This window comes from Eptesicus fuscus, chromosome 2 (genome assembly GCF_027574615.1).
Source record: "Eptesicus fuscus isolate TK198812 chromosome 2, DD_ASM_mEF_20220401, whole genome shotgun sequence".
Lineage (NCBI taxonomy): Eukaryota > Metazoa > Chordata > Mammalia > Chiroptera > Vespertilionidae > Eptesicus > Eptesicus fuscus.
Genome location: NC_072474.1, coordinates 72,458,560 through 72,484,188, shown reverse-complemented (window position 1 = coordinate 72,484,188; position 25,629 = coordinate 72,458,560). Strand labels below are relative to the sequence as shown.

Genomic DNA, 25,629 nt, shown 5'->3' with positions numbered 1-25,629 from the left:
GAATCCCTGTATGTTATTCTTTATTTCAGTCAGTGTATGCTCAATTTATGACTGACTTTGCACCTACCTGGAGACACAAGAGCCTGGATCAGTACTTGCTTCAGTGGGGCTTTGGTGCTCACTGAGTCTGCCCCTTGAGTGTGTTGCTTAGGGATGTGAATAGTTGTAATCTGGTATGGTCTCACACTGACCACTGGGTACACTGGCTCTTATGTCTCCAGGTAGGTGCAAAGTCAGTCATAAATTGAACATACACTGACTGAAATAAAGAATAATATACAGGGATTCAATAGTAGACAAGAGGATCCTGAGAATCAAATTAATGATTTGAAATATAAGGAAGCAAAAAACACCCAACCAGAAGAACAAAAAGAAAAAAGAATCCAAAAATATGAAAATAGTGTAAGGAGCCTTTGGGACAACTTCACGTGTACCAACATCTGGATTATGAGGGTGCCAGAAGAAGAGAGAGAACAAGATATTGAAAACTTATTTGAAGAAATAATGACAGAAAACTTTCTCTACCTGGTAAAAGAAATAGACTTACAAGTCCAGGAAGCACAGAGAACCCCAAACAAGAGGAATCCAAAGAGGACCACACCAAGACACATCATAATTAAAATGCCAAGGGCAAAAAACAAAGAGAAAATCTTAATAGCAGCAAGAGAAAAACAGTTACCTACAAGGGAGTGCCCATACGACTGTCAGCTGATTTCTCAACAGAAACTATTCAGGCCAGAAGGGAGTGGCAAGAAATATTCAAAGTGATGAATAGCAAGAACCTACAACCAAGATTACTCTACCCAGCAAAGCTATCATTCAGAATTGAAGGTCAGATAAAGAGCTTCACAGATAAGAAAAAGCTAAAGGAGTTCATCACCGCCAAACCAGTATTATATGAAATGCTGAAAGGTATTCTTTAAGAAGAGGAAGAAGAAAAAGGTAAAGATAAAAAATATGGACAACAAAGTGACAACAAAAGCATATCTATCAACAACTGAATCTAAAAATCAAATGAATAAAAAATCTGATGAACAGAAAAAACTGGTGAATGAAATAGAATCAGAGCTATGGAAATGAAACAGACTGATGATTCTCAGAGGGAAGGGAGTGAGGGGGATACGGGAAGATATTGGACAAAGATCTTCTATGCATGTATGTATTGCCTATGGACACAGACAATAGCGTGGCGAGGGCTTGGGGTGGGATGGGAATAGGGTGGAGAGGAGTAATGAGGGTAAAAAAGAGGGACATCTTTAATAATATCAATAATAAAGATTAATAATAAATAAATAAGAGGAGTGATGGGAGTTTTAGTACACAATATTGGCAAGATAGAAGGAACAAGCACTTCTAATCCCCACTGGAACTTTCTAGTAGAAAATAATATCTGTCAAGAGCAGAAAAATAATCATATCTTTTGAACTATTAATTTTCACCCTAGGAGCATTCTAGAAAATGTAAACAAAAAGGATCAAAGATGAAATCTCAAAATATTACTTTGATACCAGAAAAGTTGAAAATTTTCTAATTGTCCAACACCAGGAGATAGCTTAATAAATTGTAGTATATTTTGTAACAGATCAGTAGTCACCAATGAAAAATTCTTGGAAAGAGTATTTCTTGATATGAACAAATACAGCATATTCATAAGTGACAAGAAGATATAACTTTTAAAAAATACCATTTCAATTTTGAAACTTTTCAGTAAAATGAGTGCTAGGATATTCCCAGATCTTCATGCCTTTGGGGTTTATCCTTCTGATAATTATGTAACAGAATATTACATTAGAACTATTCTGGTTTTAGTTTCAACAAAAAATGCAATACATTTATGTGGGACCGTTAATCCTCAGGTTGAGGAGATAAAAAGGCCTAGAATTAAAGATTAGCAGAGGATTAAGAGAGAAGTTTCTTGGTGTGTGCTGAGTCACTCGTAAGATGGAAGAGTGGGAGTGCTTGGCCCTCAATTCCACTTAGAAAATGGACTGAAGGAGATATGCAAAGAGTTTACTATATGTAGCTAATATTTTGGAAAACACAGGACTTCTGTCTGATTCACACTCAATACATCTAAAGTGTCTGCCAGGACCTGGCTGGCTGGTTTGTTTCTCTGGTAGTGGAGTGACAGAGTTGGCGTTGACCAACTTACAGGCCTAGAGATTTTTTGGACAACAGAAGCATGATTGTGAACTGTGGGCCAGAGTGACTGGCCTACCTGAATGAGGGTTAACTGTAGGATTTATTTATTTTTTAAAATATGTTTTTATTGATTTCAGAGGGAGGAAGAGAGAGAAACATCAGTGATGAGAGAGAATCATTGATCGGCTTCCTTCTGCCTACCCCCTACTGGGGATTGAGCCCCCAACCTGAGCATGAGCCCTGATGGGAATGGAACCATGACTTCTTTGTTTATGGGTCGATGCTCAACCTCTGAGCCACACTGGCTAGGATGAACTGTAGGATTTCTTGAGGCTAAAGAAAGAACCAGCAGCAGCCAGAGATGAATTTTCTTGCTTGGAGAGAGGTATAGGTAAGAGATGCACAGCCCTAGTTTAGCATCTCTGAAAAGCCCAGGAAAATGCCCACAAAACGTAAGGATTAGGCTCAAAATTTTGCCCAGTTTAAGAAACACCTAGAAACAAAAGTAGGACTTTCCTGCACCTTTCCAGCTCCTTAACATACTACACCCACAACTATGGCAAGGATGGGAACTGAGATTGACAAGATGGATATCAAAGAGCATGAGCATGTCAGTGGAGAGAAAAGAAACCAAAGAGGCATTCTTGGTGGAAATTTATGATTTTGTTTATTATTCTGGACTGGACATATTAATTACTATACTAGATTTTTATTATCAGAAAATGATTAGAAAAGTCTAAGACTTCTTCCAAATTTAACACAAGGGCAAAAGAGAAATTAGCCGCAAATAATAAAGGGTCAGCAGGATACAAATATAGTTGCTTTTGCATTCCATTCCATAAGTCATGCTTGTTTAATGTAGTTGTTATATACAAACTAGAGGCCTGGTGCACAAAAATCAGTACACTCAGGATGGGGCGGAGGTCCCTCAGCCTGTCCTGGGTCCTCTCTCAGTACAGAACCCCTCAGGGGATGTCCACCTCCTGGCTTAGGCCCATCCTCTGGGGGATCGGGCCTAAGCTGGCAGTCAGACAGCACTCTGGCAGCCTGGGAGCCCTCAGGGAATGTCCAGTTGCCTCAGACAGACATCCTTAGTATTGCTGAGGAGACAGAAAGGCTCCTGCCACAGCCGCTGCTCTCTGTATTATATAAAAATAATATATATTTTATTTTTATTATTACATACATACATATATGTAAGCCTGGCTGTGGCTGAGCGGAGTTCCCCCTGTGAAAGCGCACTGACCACCAGGGGGCAGCTCCTGCGTTGAGCATCTGCCCCCTGGTGGTAAGTACGCATCTAGCGGCTGGTTGTTCTGCCATTAGGGTCAATTTGCAATTACCCTTTTATTATATAGGATAAAATGATCTTTATCCCATGCTTAGGAAAATCCAGCATCCTCCTGTCTCCTCTACCATAGTATCTCCAAAAATTCTCTGGATATATGTGACACATTCCTATTCCTGTCTTGTCCTTTAAAATTGTTCTTTACTCTATGACTTATACTAACCCAAACATTACAACATCTTCTTTGATATTTGAAAATTATATCCCACAAAGACAGTTATGGTTAAGACTCTTGCTGGCAATTTGCAGTTATACACAGGGAGTACATTTTTATATAATACTGAAGTTAGTTTAAGATTAAATATTAGACATGATAGATTCTAGAAGTTCTTTGGCCACATTTATGTCATGGGACTTCATTCTGATTAACTTCTAACTCTCAAGTTGCCCATCCCCCAGCTATGTTGCTGAACTTTACACTCTTAGGAAATCCTCTCTGTAAGTTTCCCAATTCTTCCAGTTTTTAACTGTGGAGCCTGTGTGAGGCTACATAATGTCTTACTTTCCTTATATTTTAAATTGGGATAGTATTATAGTTATCTCATAATGGGAAGATTAAATGGGTTGACACATATAAGCAATTAGAATAATGTTCAGTATAGAGTAGATGTTAAAATACTCAAAAATAATAACATACTTAAGGTAACAAAAAATTTAAAGTTAATAAAGTACTCACTAATCTTTGGTTTTCCACTCATCCTCATTGTGCTCTAGAGGGTAAGGCAGTGTGAGTGTCATTTCCTTCTCCTATGAAGACGACTCCTGAAAGAACTTTCTAAGTGAAATAGTTCTTACCCTAATAGAATGTGTTATCTTCTTGAAAATAATATTTTTGTCTCCAGAGAATTTTTGTAAAAACATAAATTAAAAAGATTAGGAGGAGATAGACTAAAATGTTAGATTGTATATTTATTATTTAATGATTATTTAATTTTCTGTACATACTGTATTTTATAATTACTAGTAAAACCCGAGTTACTTTTTAAAAAAGTCATAGATCTCAGTTACTTTACTTACATTCCTTACTAATAACTTCAAGGACATAAGCAATTAAGAAAGTTAGTAAAAGGAGATCTGGAACATTGAGGATGACTCCAGAGAAACCTTCTTCCTGCATTAGATGCTCACTCTCCAGCTCAGAGTAATAGATGAAGTCTCCAAGTAGGTTCTGTGGTCTGACCTAACACAGCAGAGTGAGTGTTCAGTCCAAGAAAAATCTCCATTTGCTACCCCAGCTTACATGACATTTTCTAGAGAGTCACATCTCATAAATCCACAGATACTATATTTATTTACTATAAACAGTACTTATACAGTAATATCCTATTAAAAATGTTATATTTAAAAGGCTCATTATCCTAGAAAATGTCATTATTCCACCTTGAGGTTCTAGTATTATGTCCACAGGTCTGAATTGTCTGTCTGCTTTTGTCTCCCCGAGAGCATTCTCCTGATGATTGTGGGAGAAATGGATTACCAGTCAGCTGCTTTAACATCTTCAAGCAATTAACTCTTTGACCTCAGTTAATACACCTGGGCCACACATTTTTTCAAGTTATTATTATTTATCTTATTACATTTTCTTTAATATTAAAAAGAATAATCTTTTATTACCTCAATGACCACCAATTTGAACCATGCAATGAGAAGTGGGAATAAAGCATTTTCATAATGACCATGTCTCTTTAAAGGTCTTTTGATATCCTTTGTCATCTCAATTACTGTTTGTCTTCAATTATACCTTTTTATTTGAACCTTTTTATAGGACTTGATGAATATATTTAATCAATTGTGCAATGTTTCTAAAGTCAAATTTACTTCCTTCTCTGTACAATTAATTTTAACATGTTTATATCAATCAGAGGCTTTAACTTATTTTATAATAGTAACTTACATTGTTTACTCTTTCCTGTACCTAAGGTATAAAGAGAAAACTATCCAAAGTTAAGTATCAGAAGTAAATATCTTAATTCTTATGTTGTATTTACAAGAATAATGATGCTCCCCTAAGATGATATAAATGTGTGCTTGCTAAAAGACTGAAAAATGCAATTGATAATGAGATCTCTGAATGTCTTAATCTTCTGCAAACTGGGGTCTGATTATGTTTCTGTAGAGACCCATTTGAATTTATCCTTACCAATTAAGAGTCCATGAAACTACTCCAAAAGAGAGAATATGGGGGCTCAGTTGTATAATTCTATCAAATTCATTTTCATTTATGGCACATAGAACCCTCTGTGCAATTTTCAAGGTATTCAGAACAGAGTTAACAAGCAGCCCTGAGATTGCTATCTTTAGAAAGCCCTACTTGCAAGGTTGGCCTACTTGGTTGGAGACTGGAAACTAAATCATAAACAGTCCCCTTTACTGACAGAAAGTTTCTTTAAATGATAAGTGGCTCACTATTCCTCATCTGTTTGCACAAACAACATGCATCATGGTGCACACCTTCTTGCCATCTGGGAGTCTGGAATTTTGACACATGCTAGGAAGAAGGTGCTCAACTGACGCTTTCTGAAAACCTTGGGCCCTGAGTCTGCAACCAGCTTCTCTGGTAGATAACACTTCACATAAGTCATCAAACTGATGACTGGAGGAATTCAGCATGTCCTGTGTGACTCCACTGAGAAAGGACTCTTGGAAGCTTGTGCCTGATTTCCTGCAGATTTTACCCCATGTGCCATTTTATATCCTGATTTTACTTTGTAACCTTTTATTATCATAGTACTTAGCTTCAAATGCACTATATGCTAAATCTTCTAGTAAATCGTCAAACCTGGGAGTGCTGGGGACCTCTGACACACAGGATGGATTGAAATGTTTATGTTGAGGTACATAAATTCTAAATAAAAATATTTATTGAATATATACTATGTAAATAGAATTATGTTTAATGCAACCAAGACAAGTAGCCTAGACTTATTTTAAGAAACTTAAAGCAGGGTGGCTATGTTTGCCCTCAGAAGTGTATAAAAAGAATGTTCAAATTAACAGAGTAAAACCAAAATATGAACATCCAAGAAGGCTATTTCAGTGAGAGTTTTGAAAATGTACACACTTCATCTTGTTCAAATTACCAGGAAAGCTAGAGACATATAAGTTAGCTGTAAAAGAACAAGTGGGTTTGGGCAGGCTATGGTATTTGGAGGCAATAGTAAGGAGAGTTTTAGAAGGTTTCCCTTCTAAAGTTTCACTTGAAACTGTTAAATGTATGGAAGGTATAATAAAGACGTGAGATATATATATATGAAGTATGCAAATTAGCCAGGATGCCATAACAGTCATGACTGGCTCAGGAGGAGGCTGTGTGTGCAGATGGGCCCAGAGTGGAGACACAACACACAGGGGGCCCTGCCCCCAGCCCCAGTGGCCAGGCTCGGAGTGGAGACATAACACACAGGGGGGGCCTGCCCATGCTGGGAGACAGAGCGCCAGCAGTCCTGCCTCTGCACGTGAGCTGCAGAGGAAACACCTTTTCTTATAGCTCATTGACTAAGCTTCCTGTACGCCACTCACAGTGTTCTTGGTAACTTGGGTAATAAGAATCCAAGAAGGTGATCTAGGGTTTTTCCACCTCACTCCTGGAGGAAAAAATGAAGGTCTGCTGCTGGAGGGGCTAAGAAATGTTATATCCTGCCCTAGCCAGTTTGGCTCAGTGGATAGAGCCTTGGCCTGCAGACGGCAGGGTTCGGGTTTGATTCTGATCAAGGGCATGTACCTAGGTTGCAGGCTCCTCCCTGACTGGGGCCCAGGTCAGGGCTCATGCAGGAGGCAACAAATTGAAGTGTCTCTCTCACATTGATGTTTCTGTCTCTCCCTTTCTCTTCCATGCTCTCTAAAAATCAATGGAAAAATATCCTCAGGTGAGGATAAAAAAAAAAAAAAAAAAGAAAGAAATGTCATATCCTATGAAAGAGACATCTTGAAAATGCCTAAAGAAAATTGTCATTTTTTTTGTGATGAAGGGGCTGGAGTTCGTGTTGATGAAAATACCTTGGTGGCTGTGGCAGCTGGCAGCAGCAGCAGCAGTAGGGTGATGGGGGTGGCACCTTTCCCTGATCAGCCGGTTGCCTCCCACAGAGAGGCCAGACTGTGGCTTAGGCCCGCTCCCTAAGCCGTCAGTAGGACATCCCCTGAGGGTTCCTGGACTGTTAGAGGGGGCAGGCTGGGCTGAGGAACCTCCTCCCCCAGTGCACAAATTTCATGCACCGGGCCTCTAATAGAGTATATTGAGGAAATAAAAATAGAATAATGTGTTACTTATGGCACAAGTGGACTTTTAAAATGATATGGGTTAAAATCTTAATACTTTGAATACCTTATTTATAGCTCAATTTCATGTAAAACTTATGGATTATTATAGAAAGCCTCCACACTTTTATATCATTTAAAATTATCCCTCTTAAACTCTAATTATGTTTTTACTTTTCTGTCTCCTTTGTTCAGGTCCATCATGAGTGAAAAGTGGGACTCGAACTTTTCAGAAAACTGGCATTATATTTTGAGTGTCAATGACACAAAGCCTAATCTATACTCAGACATCAATATTACCTACGTGAACTACTATCTTCATCATGCTCAAGTGGCAGCGGTCTTCATTATTTCCTACTTTCTGATCTTCTTCCTGTGCATGGTGGGAAATACAGTGGTCTGCTTCATTGTAATGAGGAACAAACATATGCACACAGTCACTAATCTCTTCATCTTGAACCTGGCCATAAGCGATTTGCTAGTTGGCATATTCTGTATGCCTATCACGCTTCTGGACAACATTATAGCAGGTATGTTGACTTGTATAGAGTGCACTTATGATATGAGAAAATGTCCCATCTCCCTGCAGCCATGGCTCAGTAATCCATTCATTGACATTTATATAACTTACAAGGTCATCCTCCCAATAAGTCTAGTACCAACTCTGCATCATATATAGTGATTACTAAGTTACTGGCTATATTCCCTTTGCTGTACTATTTTGTAACTGCCAATTTGTACATCTTAATCCCTTCACCTTACAGTGTTCACTGAAGGTCACCAGAGAGTGAGATCTAGCACATATTACCGAAGACTGAATTTGCTTAATAAAATTCAGAGCAAACATAATATGGTAGAAATATTATTGAGAATATTATGAACTGTAAAGTTCAAGGAACTGATCAGGCTGGTTTCAATTAATGCATCCTCTTTAACCTAACCTACACAAAAAAGAGAGAAATATGCTAATTGATCATCACTCTACAACGCCCACAGCCCTTCAGGAGAGAATATGCAAATTCGCGGGGCAAAGATGGAGGTGGCCACAGAGTCAGCCAGAGTGGGTGGAAGGAAGAGTCAACCAGAGTGGGTTGCCCCCGGTGATGGAGGAAGCCAAGCTTCCCACCTGCCCTGGCCGGTGCCTGAAGGAGAGGCCTGTGGGCGGCGGCCACGGAGCTGGCCTGAGTGTGTGGAAGGCTTGGGTCGCCTGGGCCGTCCACCGTGGGAGGGGCCTTCAAATGGCCCTCAGCCCCTCACCTAGGTTGGCCACTATCAGGGTTTGGGTCCCTGCTGGGGGGCGTGGCCAGGCTTCAAACAGCCCTCAGCCCCTCACCCAGGCTGGCCATATCCCCCCAGCGGGATCCCTCACCCCATGGGGGCATGGCTGGCCTGCAAACTGCCCCAGCCCCTTGCCAAGGCCAGCACTATCCCCAATGGGACCCGTACCCCAATGGGGGCGTGGCTGGCATGCAAACCACCACAGGCCCCTCGCTCAGGCTGCCCCACCCCCCAAGGGAACCCCCACCCTTACCCAGGACACCTTTCAGGGCAAACCAGCCAACCCCAGCCATGCACCAGGCCTCTATCTATACTAATAAAAGGGTAATATGCTAATTAGACTGGGAGACCTTCCAGGAGACCTTGCGGATGTTCTTCTGGACAAAGCCATGGTGGTGGGGCCGAGGTAGAGGAGGTTAGAGGCCAAGAGGGGAGGGCAGTTATGGGTGATTAGGGCAGGATGGGATGGCAGTTATGGGTGATCAGGCCAGGATGGAATGGCATTTGTGGGTGATCAGGCCGGCGGGGGGGAGAGGGGGGCAGTTGGGGTGAGCAGGCCAGCAGGGAGGGGCAGTTGGGGGTGATCAGGCCAGCGGAGGTGAGCAGGCCAGCAGGCAGAGTGGTTAGGGGAAATCAGGCAGGCAGGCAGGCAGGTGAGTGGTTAGGAGCCAGCAGTCCCAGATTGCAAGAGGGATGTCCCACTGCTGGTTTAGGCCCAATCTCCTGAGGGTCCCAGATTGGAGAGGGTGCAGGCTGAGCTGAGGGACACCACCCCCATGCACAAATTTTGTGCATCGGGCCACTAGTATAAATATATATTTAGACCCTCTGTGGTTAGCTAGGGAGATTTCCAACAGTTTTTGATGTAAGATGGAGCAGCAGTCCCACTGAGTTCTCAAAATGTGGACATTTCATCAGTGGTAATTTACATGTGCAAAATAAGTAAGTAATAGGTACTACCCTAGATTATTTCTGGGCCTGCATTACTACTTTTTTTTGCACTACATTATATACTATGAAAGTATAAGAACAGTATATCTCCAACTCCCAGTAGAGTTTTGATACATAGTACCTGCTTAACAAGTATTTGTTACTAATTAATGAATTGTATTCAAGATATTTATATTCCTAATATATAAGAAAAAACTGAAATAATAGGAACATATAAAAAAAATTAGAGGAGCATGAGCCATATCATAGTTCTTATCTTTTCATAACATTCAACATCAATTTACTGAAGAATAAGAGATTTCTCTACAGGATTCAACCATTTCCTTCCTTTCTCTGGAGTGGGAGTTCAGAACACCTCTTCTTCATAGATTCTGTGTATTTGTGATATTTATCATTAAATAATGATATTTAAAAGGATGTTCAATTTCAAAGTACTGTGTTAGACAAAAAGAATTGATAAAAATGAGTACTATTGTTCTCAAGAAACCTAGTCACAAATAACAAATGCTCTCAATATTCCCTCTGTAAATATTTATAATTAAATTATTATTTCAAAATTTTCCATATACATTACTCTTCCTTCCCTCTGATTTGCATTCTATGAGGCAGCAACATTGAGCGATTTTGACTTTATTTTTGGTAATGACTATCATATTTCTAACTAATATGTTTTCATTATAATGTGTTGTCTTCATACTGTAGAGATGTAATTTACTTTCATAATCCTCTTCTACCAGAAGAAGTAGTTGTCCTTACCAGACTCCCCTGAAATGACAGCATTAGGGCAAAAGAACATAAATCCACAGAAACTGCATGTCAGATGCTATTGAGTGTGAAGTGGGGAGCAACAAGAGTAGCTGAAATTCTGTACAAATGCAATCACACATATACATACAAAACCACAAGTGTACATTCACACTAATATATGTTCACACTCTTTCCTACTCTTACTCTCTCAATATATAATAGATTTTATTGAATCACTATTCAGATTATACATTCCTGTTATTATATGTATCTTACCCCTGATGAGCCAAGGGGAGTGCTATGATAGCAATTTTTCTCTTATAAGATAACTAGAGGCCCAGTGCACAAAATTTGTGCAGGGAGGGGTGGGTCCCCTCAGCCCAGTCTGCACCTCTCCAATCCAGGAACCCTCGGATTGGGCCTAAATTGGCAGTCATACATCTCTCTCACAATCTGGGACCACTGACTCCTAACTGCTCATCTGCCTGCCTGCCTGCCTGCCTAGTCGCCCCTAACTCCCCCCCCTGCCAGCTTGGTCACCCCTCACTGTCCCCCCTGCTGGCCTGGTAGCCCCAACTGCCCCCTCCCGCCAGCCTGGTCACCCCCAACTGCCTCCCCTGCCAACTTGGTTGCCCCCAACTACTCCCTGCTGGCCTGGTTGCCCCAACTGCCCCCATGCCAGCCTGGCTACCCCACACAGTCTGCTGTTCAGTCGTCCCTCACTAACCCCCCTGCTGGCTTGGTTGCCCCACACAGCCTGCGTTCAGTCGTCCATCTGGTTGTTTTGGTCGTGATGGCCCCTGGCTTTTCATATATTAGGATTTTTATTTTCCTGGGTTTAACAAGGGTATCATATTTTGATTTGTTTAATTTGGGGTGTGTACCTGGTAGTAATGTATCTTCAAATAAACATCCAGGAGTGTTGATTTCTTGTCAGTACTTTCAAACATGGTACATAATGCATAAATTGCATCTTTTTTTTTTTTTTCCTGGAAATACCCACCAGACACTCTTCAATGTTTTGTTCCTATCAAGGCACAGTGCCTTCCAGGCAGGGAGCTCAGCTCCTGCTCTGCAATGTCCCTTCACTGACACCCTAACAATCTCTTTACCTTTCCCAATCCTCTGTTGTCTGGATGCCATTTCTTTGTTCTCCTTTTATTTCTGTTATCTTCCAGAGAGAGGGTGAATTGAGATTAAAATGTTTAAAATCTTGTAGATCTGCACAAAGCTTTATTCTTCCTTCATATGTGACTAGTTAGATATATAAAGTATTCTAGGTTGGACATTTTTCCCCTTCAAAGCATTTAAAGAGACTGCTCTATTTTTATTTCAAAACCTGATATTACTGCTGAAAAATTCAAATGCTGGTTGTCTCTTGATATTTATGCTCATGATTTGTTATGTTGTTGTTCTTCCTGAAAGTTCTCAGGGCTTTTCTTTATCTTCAGTGTTCTGAATTTCAGGCAGTTATGCCTTGGAGTATCTTTTTTATTTTTCATTTATTGTGGTGGACACAAACTAGGTCATTTTTAGAAAAAAAAAGAAAAGAATTCTCTTATATCCTGGGGAACTTTCTTGTAGAAGTCTTTATTGTTTTACTTTCTTCAACTCCAGTTAATAAGATATTTGAGATCTTTTTTTCTTAAAATTTCTGCTCCTTATTGTTCTACTTTTCAAATATTTTCTTAACTTTCTCTTTCAGACTTTATGTTGAGTTCTTCATTTCTGTTATCATATTTTAAAATCTTTGATCTGCTTTTATATTCTGTGTTTCTTATACTCTCATGTACATGTTTCATGGATAAAATGTGTTATATCTTTAAGGTCATTAATAATGATTTGTGTTTGTTTCTTTTTTTTCATCTGTCTGACTCATACTGGTTTTTTCCTAAATCTCTTTTTACAGTTTGTTTTAGACTCTTCTTATATTTGCTTTTTCCCTAATGTCGACTGCTACTTAGCTGCTTGTGTTTCAGAATGAAGCACTATAGTGCTGCCTTGAACTTCTGCATGTATGAGGGTTCATGTTAGGACTACCCTCAGCTTCATTAGTCTGGGCCACAACTGTTAAGATCTGCATGTCACTGTTCTTGGAAGGGTCATTTTCCCAAAAGGAAATTATCTGATCTACTGCCATAGTATACAAGGCTGACTGACCATTGCACTCCACACTGAATGGGCCAACAGTATTGCATTCAGAGTGTTTGCTTTCATTTAATTCTGCATCTTTGGGATACCCATTCCACCTGTATCTAGTGACACAGAGTCTAGAACCACAGTGCTTCTACCTCCTTAGTGAGTAACCTCCATTCTTCTTCCCACCTGAGAAAAAGCCATTTATACATAATTCAGCCAATCATGTTGTTTGCCCAACTCTACTTTCAGTAGTATCTGCCATCTCAGTTTCTATGGATTTATGTTATTTTTGTCCTAGTGCTATCATTTCAGTGGAGTTGGGGAGAGAGATGAGATAAATTGTATGCTTATTCTTTAATTTTCAATCAATGGCTGTACACATTCTCTTTTGCATTTTTTGTTTAAAAAATAATACTAAAGCAAACAACCAAATTTTAGGACTGGGAAGACATGCTCTCTTTTGGTTTACTCAGTAGAGTCACTCAGGCTCCTATTGCAAATGGTCTGGATGAATTACAAGTGTGTTTGTAAAGATATATGTGGACTATTTAGGTCACTAGTAATATTTTTGATTAGGTAAGAATGTCTTTTAAAATAAATTATAGGATATTTTTAAGAGATAAATTTTCAAAACTTGAGAAATATGTAGCATTCATCATTTGGGAAATTAGAATATCTGCTAGTGAAAGAATAAATACTTCCCTATAGTAGCAGATGGGTGTTTAGAATATCAAACTGCTATAATAATCTTATAATTTCTTTTATAAACATTCTGGTAACTGAAGTTCACTTAAGAAGGAATTCAAATAGACTACTTTTGTTCATGCAGAGTACTCTTTATTCTGAAAGGATATCTTAGTCAGCTCTTGCTGCTATAACAAAATACCATAGATGGGGCTTAACCAGCAGAATTTTATTTTCTCACCATTCTGGAGGTTTGAAGTTCAAGATCAGGGTGCCAGCATGGTTAGGTTCTTAGTGAGAGTACTTTTCCTGGTTTGTAGATAGCTACCCTCTTGCTGTGTGTTCACAGGGCCTTTCCTCAGAGCATGTGGAGAGAGCTCTTTCTTTCTTCTTCTTCTTATAAATCCTATCATGTGGGCAAAACCCTCATGGCCTCATCAATATCTAATAGAAACCCACACCTGATACATGTATGATCACATTAACCAATGTCACCCCAATGCCATCCCAATACACTTAATAAAAAAGGGAAAATAAATAAATAAAATGGAAAAAATAAACCTAATTACTTGTAAAAGGTTGAATCTCCAAATATCATCACTTGGGGGTTTAAGGCTTAAGTATATAATTGGGGATGGCACAAACATTTATCACATAACAAAGTACCTCTATGTTAATATGTATCATTACATTATGTATAAACTAGAGGCCCAATGCACAAAATCTATCCAGAAGGTTGTTCAGCCGTCCAGTCTAATTAGCATATTATGCTTTTATTATTATAGATAAAAATTAATTTTATTTTTTCTGTAGCTCCTCATAATTTATAGGGTACATTTCCAAATTAGAAAATAAATTTCTCCCTTTTTTATTCATTTATAGGGCATCCTATATAATAAAGAGGTACTATGCAAATTGACCATCACACCCTCACACAAGATGACCATCCCCATGTGGTCACAAGATGGCTGCCACAAGATGGCTGGCAGGATAGGGCAGTTGTGGGCAATCAGGCTAGCAGGGGAGGGCAGTTAGGAGCAACCAGGCTGGCAGGGGTGGGCAGTTGGGCAACCAGGCCTTCAGGGGAGGGCAGTTGGGGGCGACCAGACCAGCAGGGGAGGGTAGTTAGGGGTGACCGGGCCACCAGGGGAGGGCAGTTGGGGGCAACCAGGCCTTCAGGGGAGGGCAGTTGGGGGCAACCAGACCAGCAGGGGAGGGCAGTTAGGGGCGACCAGGCCTGCAGGGGAGGGTAGTTTGGGGTGACCAGGCCTGCAGGGGAAGGCAGTTAGGGGTGACCAGGCCAACAGAGGAGGGCAGTTGGGGCGACTGGGCTTGTAGGTGATCATGCCTAGAATGTTTTGATATTGTTAGTATGCTGAATAAAAAAAACAAAACACAAAAAACAGAGCTCTGAAGATACTAATAAAAATAATGGGAAACATTAATTGTTCCATGGATACCATTTAGAAAAGTTACATCAGTCTTGATTTCATGCCTTTCTGTTTATATTTTCAGTGAAATTGTAAAAAATTATGTTTTTTTCAAGACTAAACTGTTCCTTTTTCCTTTCAGGATGGCCATTTGGAAGCACAATGTGCAAAATCAGTGGTTTGGTTCAGGGAATATCCGTTGCGGCTTCTGTCTTCACGTTGGTTGCAATAGCAGTGGATAGGTAAGTCAGCACCACAACCTGAATCCAGAAAAATGTGCAAGTCTGCAACTAACCCACCTAACTGGAGAAGTGTATAACCTATTAAATGGGTTATGTGTATAATAGAATCTGTATAAAGAGAATACACACATATACACACACACAGATCAAAAAACATAAAATGTAGTATAATTATTGACATAAGAACTTGATAGATTCTATTTTTAATATTAATATATTGTTTCCATCATTATTTACACTGTTTTAATCTGTTTCTAAGAACTTACTATGTAGATCTAGTTTATTTGGTTTACAGGTAGAGAGAATAAATTTAAACATATACTAACCATTCTATACCAAAGGTATTTTTTTACATTAAGTTTCTAAATTTACTATGTCCTGTTACTATAAGACTAAATTATTATTATTTTTTTGCATACTCTTTTTTTCTGAATGAAATACAAATTGACTATCACACCCTCACACTAAAGAGGCTAAAGATTTATTAATTGTATTTATCTTAATTTTTTTAATTCAAGAAATTAGCTCTTGGTTTCATTGATCTATTTTCCCCCCTCACCTGAGGATATTTTTTTCATTGCTTTTCAGAGAGAGTAGAAGGGAAGGGGGAGAAGAAGAGCGGGTGAGAGAAAGAGAGAGAGAGGGAGAGAAAGAGAGACGGGGGGGGGGGGGGGAAGAGGAGCATTGATGTCAGAGGGACACATCAGCTAGTTGCCTCTCACACATGCTTGACCAGAGGTGGGAGCGAACCCACAGCCCAGGTATGTGCCTTTGACTGGGAATTGAACCCAGGAACCTTTGGTGTGCAGGCCAACGCTCTAACCACTAAGCAACACCAACAAGGGCTTATTGCTCTTTTATATGTTTTCTTTTAGGCTCTATTTTGATTATTTATGCTCTGATATTTATTTGCTTTTTTCTATTCACTCTGGGCTTTGTTTGTTCCTTTTCTAGTTTCTTTAGGTATAAAGATAAATGGTTTATTGAAGCTTTTTCTTTCTTTCTTTAGGTAGGCCTATATTGCTATGAATTTCCCTATTAGAACTTCGTTTGTTGTGTCCTATAGATTGAGTCATGTGTTTTGATTTTATTTGTCTCAAGGTATCTTTTGATTTTTTCCTTGATCCTGTTGTTAACCCATTCATTGTTTAGTAGCATGTTATTTAGACTCCATGTATTTGTGTATTTTTCAGGTTTTCTTGTAATTGATATATATAGTTTCATACCATTGTGATTGGAGAAGATGCTTGATATGATTTCAGTCTTTTTAAATTTGTTGACACTTGTTTTATAGCCTAACATGTTGTCTATCCTGGAAAATGTTTCATGTGCGCTTGAAAAAATGTATATTCTGCTTCTTTGGGGTAAAATGGTCTAAAAATATCAATTAAATCCATGAAATCAGGCCACTCTTTCCTTATTGACTTTCTGTCTGAATGATCTACCATTTGATGTCAATGGTGTGTTAAAGTCTTCTATGATTACTGTCAATCTTTTCCTTTTTGTCTATCAATATTTGTTTTATATATTTAAGTGCTCCTGAATTGTGTGCATTGATGTTTACAAGGGTTATATCCTCTTATTGGATTGATCCCTTTCTCATTGTGATATGTCCTTCTCTGTCTCTTGTTATTGTCCTTACTTTAAAATCTATTTTGTCTGATATAAGTACTGCTACACCAGCTTTTATTCATTTCCATTTGTATAAAATATCTTTTTCCATTCTTTTACTTTCAGTCTGTATGTGTCTTTCAATCTAGTAGATTTCTCATAGGCGGCATATGTCTGAGTCTTGTTTTTTTATCCACTCGGGCACCCTACATTTTTTATTAGAATATTTAATCCATTTACATTTAAAGTAATTATAGGTATCTAGTAATTGCTATTTTAGTTTTCATATTTTTAATCTTTCTTTTTCTTAAAGCAGGGCCTTTAAAATTTCTTGTAATACTGGTTTGGTTGTGCTGAACTCCTGTAGCTTTTTCTTGTCTTCAAAGCTTTTTATCTCTCCTTTTATTCTAAATGTTAGCCTTCCTGGGAAGAGTAGTCTTGTTTGTAAGTCCTTGCTTTTTATCATTTTGAATATTTCATGCTAATCCCCTCTGGCCTGCAAAGTGTCTGTTAAGAAATCAGCTCAACAGTCTTAAGAGAGCTTCCTTGTAGTTAAATAACTGCTTTTCTTTTGCTGCTTTTAAGAATCTCTCTTTGTCTTTAACCTTTGACATTTTAATTATGATGTGGGCCTCTTTGCATTCATTTTGTTTGAAACTCTCTGTGCTTCCTGAACTTGTGTAGATTAGGAAAGTTTTTAGTCATTATTTCTTCAAATAGGTTTTCAATCCCTTGCTCTCTCTTCTTCCTATACCCCTATGATGTAAATATTGTTATGCTGGATGTTGTTCCAGAAGTTTCTTAAATTATCTCACTATTTGATTCTTTTTGTTTTCTGCTGTTTTTATTAGGTTTCTCCCACTACCTTGTCTTCAGAATTGCTGATTATGTACTCTATTTCATTTAATCTACTGTTGATTTCCTCTAATATATTCTTTATTTCAGCTATTGTAGTCTTCATTTCTGACTTTCTCTTTTTTATGTTTTCTATCTCCATTTTTATGCTTCCTATCTCTTTGTTAATGTTCTCACTGAGTTCATCTAAGTTTATTGAGCATCCTTATGACCAGTGCTTTGAACTGAGGGTATTTTTTATGAGATTGAATCAAAAGAATAGAGTAAATCGATGGAGCAAAGAAGATTGCCCTCCCTGTAGTGGCTGGCCCTTATTCAATCAGTTGAAGACATGAATAGAACAAAAAGACTGACCTTCCTACAAGTAAGAGAAAACTTCAGCCTGATTTTTGATCTGGGACATCAGTCTTTTCCTGCCTTCAGAATGAAAATGAAACATCAGTTCTTTTGGGCTCTTGAGCCTGCTATCTTTTAGATTGGCACTTACATCAATGGTTCATCTGCTTCTCAGGCCTTCGGACTTGATTTTCCCATTTTGCCAACTGCAGACCTCGGGACTTCTCATTTACATAATTGCATGAGTCAATTCCTTATAATAAACATCTTTCAATATATCTATGCATCCTGTTGGTTCTGTTTCCCTGGAGAACCTTGACTAATGCACTGGCCAAGATCAAACCCTAGCAAGACCAGGAAAAGTACACAGTATTTTCATTGACTAATTTCCTGGCAGGGAGCATTCTCTTTATTATTCATCTTTGCCTTTCTGATGCATATATTTGTTGAATGAACAAATAAATAAAATATTTGTGGTTCTCATAGCTGGTTTACAAAAAGAGCAAAACATCTAGAATTGTGCCTATGAAGTTACTGGTAATTGAATGATGAGTAAATGGGAGGATTCACTGATCAGAAAACTAGAAGAAAGCTTGGAGGTTAAGACAGAAGACCTTATGCATGTGATGAAGTAGTTCTAAAGGACAATAGAGCAGTCAAAGCTCAAGCTGACTACTCATTACATGAAGTTATGTCAGATAAATTAATTTGAGTTGCCGCTGAACCATGTAAAAGCTCTGTTTTCTTAAGTGCAGATCTGGAAAGTAATAATTTTCATAACATTTATGTTGTATAGAGTCAACACAAAAACCAAAGAAGATTAAATGAGTGATAGTAACTTGAAAACTATAAAATGTTATACAATTGCATAATGGTATGATTATTTTATAATTAACACAATGAGTATCAGTAATAGTAACATGAAGAATCATAAGAACAAAATAACAGTAAAATGAGTCAGACTCACTCTACATACTGATGCTGAATTTTTATGTTCACCAGAGGACATAGACCTTTGGGAAGGTGCATAATCAGAATTCATAATAGAAACTCGACTTTCATAGCTGCGAAGCAAACCACCAAAACACATAGTGGCTTAAAACAATAATTCTTTAGTATTATTCATGATTCTGTAGATTGGTTGATTGCCTCTTGTGGTTCTGCTCAGTGTGCTGTAGCTGAAATCAGTTCTGCTGCAGCATTACCCTGGGAGCTAAACTGGGGCTGGATCATTCCGGATGACCAGCCTCTCATGCCCCAGGCTCTTTCTCCCACAGTCTCTCATCTAATTCAAGCTTCTTTACAACCTGGTAGCTGGCTTTCAAGAGGAAGCATTCCAAAAGGACAAGCCCCAATATACAAGGGCATAAAAAGCTTCTGTTTATGTCATGCTTGCCGATGTCCCATTGGCCAAGGCAAGTTACATGGCCAAGCACACAGTTAACATGGGAGAGGGCCACAGAAGGGCATGAAGAAGAAGAGTTGAAGAATAGGGCTTTGGAGGTAAACTACTTGTGTAACAATTATGTGTAATTATGGGCAATATCTTTACCTTTTCTAAGCCTGTTTTCCCATTTTTAAATTATGACGCTTAAAGAGATAATTCATGCAAATCAATGGAAAAGAATGGAAGAGAGTATTACATATTCATGCTCAATACATAATAGTTACCACTATTACTTTTATTAATAATAGTGTCTGATATACTCCACTTATTTATATTTTCAATTGAAATGTATTTCATATTAATTACAGAAAATGGCAATGCATGCCTTTCTACTACTAATGGTAACTTTATATGTTTTTGAGAAGAATGTGGGAATTACTTAAATAAATGTAATTCACAAGTCAGAAGTTATGAGGCACTGCCTCAACTGATATTTGCCTTTAATTACAGGTTTCGGAGTGTTGTCTACCCTTTTAAACCAAAGCTCTCTATCAAGACAGCAGTTGTCATTATTGTGATCATCTGGATCCTGGCCATTGCCATTATTTCCCCATCTGCAATAATGTTACATGTACAAGAAGACAAATATTACCGAGTGAAACTCAACTCTGAGAATAAAACCATGCCAGTCTACTGGTGCTGGGAAGACTGGCCAAATAAGGAAATGAGGAAGATCTACACCACTGTGCTATTTGCTAATATCTACCTGGCTCCCCTGTCCCTCATTGTCATCATGTATGGGAGGATTGGAATTTCACTCTTCAAGGTGCCAGTGCCTCACACAGGCAAGCAGAACCAGAAGCAGTGGCACGTGGTGTCCAAGAAGAAGCAGAAGGTCATTAAGATGCTCCTGATTGTGGCCCTACTTTTTATTCTCTCCTGGCTGCCCTTGTGGACTCTGATGATGCTCTCAGACTACGCTGAACTGTCTCCAAATGAACTACAGGTCATCAACATCTACATCTACCCTTTTGCACACTGGCTGGCCTTTTGCAACAGCAGCATCAACCCCATCATTTATGGTTTCTTCAATGAGAACTTTCGCCGGGGTTTTGAAGATGCTTTTCACCTCCAGTTCTGCCAAAAAAGAGCACAGTCCAAGGAAGCCTTTGCCCTACGAGCCGAAAACAATGTGGTCATAAATACATCTCATCAGTTAGCCCACGAACCTACAATTCAAGACACGCATGAGGAAAATTTTCTTTAGAAACAGTGTGGATAACCCCAAACAGAAATTGATGGAAGAATGAGGAGGAGCTACCAATAGCAATGAGATTTAAAAAGAGCTGGGGTGGTGATTTCAACTCTACTGTGTTATATATTGAAATGCTATTGCTACCTATAGTTTTGTACTTCAGTTGTTTCTAATAATGTTCCAAAGAAAACATGTAGAGAAAGCCCTCTCTGGGGGAAAAAAAAAAGTAAACAAAATGGTTTTATGTTCATAACCAATCTTGCAGCATGTAAAATATATCAAATGACGAATATGTTTGCCTGGATAAATCTATTTTCTAGAAATGTATTGCAAAGCTTGACCTTTTCAACTTAACTACTTGTGTATGAGACAGGCATGTGTATTATGTCTATTGATACATGCACACATGAATGCATATGTGTGCGTGCATGCACACACCCAGAGTTCCCATATGGTGATAAATTGGTAGTTCTTTGCATGAGAGTACATTTTGTCAAGTCTCCCTTTGCTTTTCTATTTGAAATTTTAGATTAAAAATTGTCTCTTTGTGCTTTTAAAATGTACTTATCTTTTTTAGAAATGAGAACTATAATTGCAAATAGAGGGATATTGTCATTTATTTGTATTTAAAAGTTTTTTTTTTCTTTTAAAGAATATAGTTATAGTTGGTAAAATCATAGCATTGTTCCATAGGAGTTACTGTCGGATTTTTGATATTTTTATAAATGAGGTTTATGCCCTACCTAAGTCCATGTTTCTTACAGAGGTGATTCAGGACCCAATTTAATTCCCTTGTTAATAGAATATGTGACACAAAAAAGGAAATCTCTCAGTGGAGCAGTTGGCAGAATAATGGCAGCTCTCTTTTGAAGTGCTTTATCGGGGACACTCAAAATCCTCTAAGACCCTAGCTAGTTTGGCTCAGTGGATAGAGTGTCAGCCTGTGGACTGAAGGGTCCCAAGTTCGATTCTGGCCAAGGGCACATGCCCGGGGTTGCCAGCTCAATCCCCAGTAGGGGGCATGCAGAAGGCAGCCAATCAATGATTCTTTTTCGTCATTGATGTTTCTCTCTCTCTCCCCTCTCCCTTCCTCTCTGAAATCAATAAAAATATATTTAAAAAATCATCTAAGACTCCTATAAAGTCTGTACAGAGCCAAACCAATTATTCCAAATTTTCTACCGAGCGCATTTAAATCCAGCACTCTTACTGGTTTAGTAAATTGGGACTACTATTATAAAGAGAATTGCAACCCCCTGAATTCCCCTGTGTTATAATAATTATGTTGATGATAGTTGTAAATGCTAGCTTTTAAGGGGATATAAAGTCCCTAGAAAATTGGGAATTATAAAATAACAGTCTGGCAAATAAAAATAAATCTCTGGTCTTGGAACTATTGTGTTTTTCAAGTCATTTATGTAGTTCAGTCTAAAAGCTTTTCAACATTATAGGCCTTTGAGAAAGTAATTGTTGAGTTTTTAATTGAATTAAGATTAGTGATATTTGAATATGCAAGTGCTATTTCCTGCAGTGAGGGAGGGAAACTTTATGAAGTTTTGTTGTGCAATCTTCCAAATTCAGGTTCATGTGCCTAGTGTGCAGTTAAAACCATACACTGAAATACCAGTGCTGGGAGACAGAACGGTTTATTTGATTTGGCCAGAGCAAGAGGAGTGGAGAGCAAGATCTCTGAAATTTGTCTTCCCCAAAAGGCAAAAGTAGGGAGTTTTTATGTAGCTAATGAGTAGGGGAGAGGCTCTTTCAGGGAACTGAGGAAGAAACGGTGTGTTTCTTCTGTCTCAGATAACACCTTGTGCAACCAGGCTTTTAGGCATGAGCAGATGGTCGCAACTTTCTTAAAGGCCCTCCTTCCGCACAATAAACCCATAACTTGTCCTTGTGACCTTGGAGTTAGCTCCTCCTGCTTGACAAGGAAGCAATGTACAATATATTGTGAGAATAAGGGCTGCTTGGCAGGGAGAGCAGTTAACATGTGTAAATGAACCAGGTCCAACTATACTTTCAACTCTGCCCTCATTTACTGAAATACCATTTACAATGTCCAAGTTTGTGTACTGAGACATTGAATATTATTTTGTTAGAAACTATCACTTTCTGATGGGCATGCTCACATTCTACCAGTTCCTGAAAATCGTCATAACTAAGTCCCATACCCTTATCTGTTAACTAGTTACATTTTATCACCTCCAATTCCTCATACCTGTTTCCCATCAGTGACAAAACTCATCACTGAGTCCCATCTTGGCTTTCAGCTTTGTCTTTCAATTCTTTCTATAATTGGCAGAGTCATCTTCCTGAAAAAGAGGGTGAATGTGTATGTGTTCTTTGTAAAAACACCTTAAGAAGCTCTCTACCTGATTAAGCACTCATGGACACTCAAGGCTCACCTAGGCCTAGCTCTTGTCTCCTGGTTGCATCTATACCACAAATTGTTTTCTAAACTCCAGTCAAACCAAGATGGTCAGCTTAGATTGTGGTATTTTTTTCATTTATGATTTATTCTCTGCTTCATTCCCCTATCTGCCTGTCTACCCTTTGTCCAAGGCCTATTAAAACACTACCTCTCAGAAAGTCTGTTTTTATTCTTATAATCAGAGATGTGTACTTCCTCTTCTAAGCATTGTGAGCCTCTTGTGTATGAAAACCTCAGCTGTATGGTATTATTCTGTCTTCTCCTGGCAACTGGAATATACGTTCCTCAAGGGCATTCACTCCCTCCCTTGAGCATTGTGCACCTCTTGCATGATAACCTCAATTATATTGTAATTGTTCTGTCATTTCCTTGCAACTATAAAATAAACTTGTCAAGGGTATGAGGAGTTAAGCCTTACTGGTCTTTAGATGACCTACAATGTGGATCACAATAGCAACAATAACAAGAACTCAATTTTTTTAAGCCTTATATGCCAGAAATTTTATAGACATTTGTATTGTTCATTCCCATTTTATAGGTATGAGAACTAGAATTCCGAGACAGCAAGTAAGTTATCTAAACTTGTGTAGACAAATTCTGAGTAAGCTGTGAGTGCGACACAGGTCGCCATGCAGTTCAAAGCCTGTGCCCTTGCATCGGATTGTACTTTTACATCCTTGGATGTTCTGCATCAAACTTTTTTTAGCCTCTCAATTTCTCTTATAAACACCAGCAAGCAGCGGAGTTGTCAGGAAAAGGAAAGAAATTATGTGTTTTCTCATCAAAATTGCAGGGGAGACAATATAATGATGAATAATACATAACTAATTTCAGACTATTTAGACATTTCATTTAGAAACACACTTATTAGATCATTTTTTTCTATATAGCTATTTTACTTCTGTCAAAGAGAGTAAAGAAATGACAGAAAATCAGAAAGAATTTCATTAGTGCTTTAACAATCTCAGCTCTTCATTTATTTGGAGATGTTTTTTATCAGTTACAATCTTACAATCCCATGGGTAGTAAGCAAAGTCATAGTTCTTCTCAAGTCAAGGTTCTTCAGCTTTTAGCAATAGTCTCTTTCCATTCTCCCAATCCTTAGCTAAATGAGTCACCTGCAACACCTCATTTCTTCCAATATAGTTCTGTATTAGTTGGATCTCCTTATGTTGCAAATGAACTAGAAACTGTGCTTAAAACTTAAGCAGGGAATTGGTTGTCTCATATTACCCTAATATCCAATGGTAGGCAACTCAGGTGTGACTTGATCCAGGAGCTCAAAGGATGTTGGCTAAAATATGTCTATTTCTTGCCACTGACTTTTCCACGTTCACTGAATTCTCAGGCACATAATTTTCTTATAGCAGCCAGCTGGATTCTGACAGTACCAGACTCATACCTTAAAAACTTGGAAATTTTAATAAAAATAGAACATTGTATCTTTCCGAAATACTTTTGATACAGGTGGTTTTATTGAGCAGGGTAATTTCTTTCCCAGGTTCTTGTCCAGATGGATTCAAAGAATGAAGCCACAGACAAAAGGTGGTAGGTGAAAAGTACAGAAACTTTATTGCAAGCAAATATAACCTCTAAAACCTTAATTCTAAATTCTAAGCTTAAAACTCTGTTCCTCTTGGCGCCAAGGGGCAGAGGGGCCACCTAAGAAAGGTGCCCTCTAAGTTCCTAATCCTAAGACTCTGTCCCTCCTGGACGGACAGAGGGGCCCCTAAGAAGGGGACCACTGCTTTCTTTGTCTTGAGGCATTAGATAGGCTGGAGACCCTTCTTTTCTACTATGGGACCTTAGCCCTGGAATCAGCTCCCAGGACCCCCATGTGTGCACTTCTCCTCATTTGGTCATCTTATCTGTTTAGGTTGGAGTCACTTCTGATTTATCTTGTGGTTTTTCTCCCAGTTGTGCTGGCAGAGAAAGCCTTATCTTATAGCTCTCCCAGCTGCTCAGGTCAGGGCTCCTTTTGGTCTAACTTATGGTCACTTTAATTGCTCAGGCCTGAGACACCCCTGTCTGTCCTTGGTTTATGGCTGTTGTAATTGCTCAGGCCAGAAATGTTTCCATCTGCCTGCGGCATTTCTCCATCCTCTGTACAAGTAAGATAAGCACCCTGGCGTCTTCAAGTCTCCATCTGTGTATTCCTCCCCCATGGACCCTCCTCATTCCTAAAACTCCCTAAACCTGCCTATTTTATTCCTAAAACTCCTTTCAGTTTTAATATAAATCTGAGAATTAGATCTTACCATATTGGATCCAAGTTCATACTCTTCTTGTGATAAAGCATTTTTGTCTTATGAGATTAAACATTGACAGCTTCGCCGAAACCGGTTTGGCTCAGTGGATAGAGCATCGGTCTGCAGACTGGAAGGTCCCAGGTTCGATTCCAGTTGGGGGCATGTACATTGGTTGCGGGCACATCCCCCGGTGGGGGGTGAGCAGGAGGCGGCTGGTTGATGTCTCTTTCTCATCGATGTTTCTGGCTCTCTATCCCTCTCCCTTCCTCTTTGTAAAAAATCAATTA

The 25,629-nt window shown here is 38.8% G+C and overlaps 1 protein-coding gene across 1 annotated transcript; it reads left to right on the top strand.

Moving 5' to 3' along the window:
- The first annotated feature begins 7,946 nt into the window (after positions 1 to 7,946).
- NPFFR2 (neuropeptide FF receptor 2) lies at positions 7,947 to 21,157 on the top strand. The gene is made up of 3 exons (XM_008157466.3): positions 7,947 to 8,274; positions 15,116 to 15,215; positions 19,915 to 21,157. Exons 1-3 carry the CDS (start codon positions 7,947 to 7,949, stop codon positions 20,669 to 20,671), a joined length of 1,185 nt encoding a protein of 394 aa, XP_008155688.2. The 3' UTR covers positions 20,672 to 21,157.
- Positions 21,158 to 25,629: the final 4,472 nt, after the last annotated feature.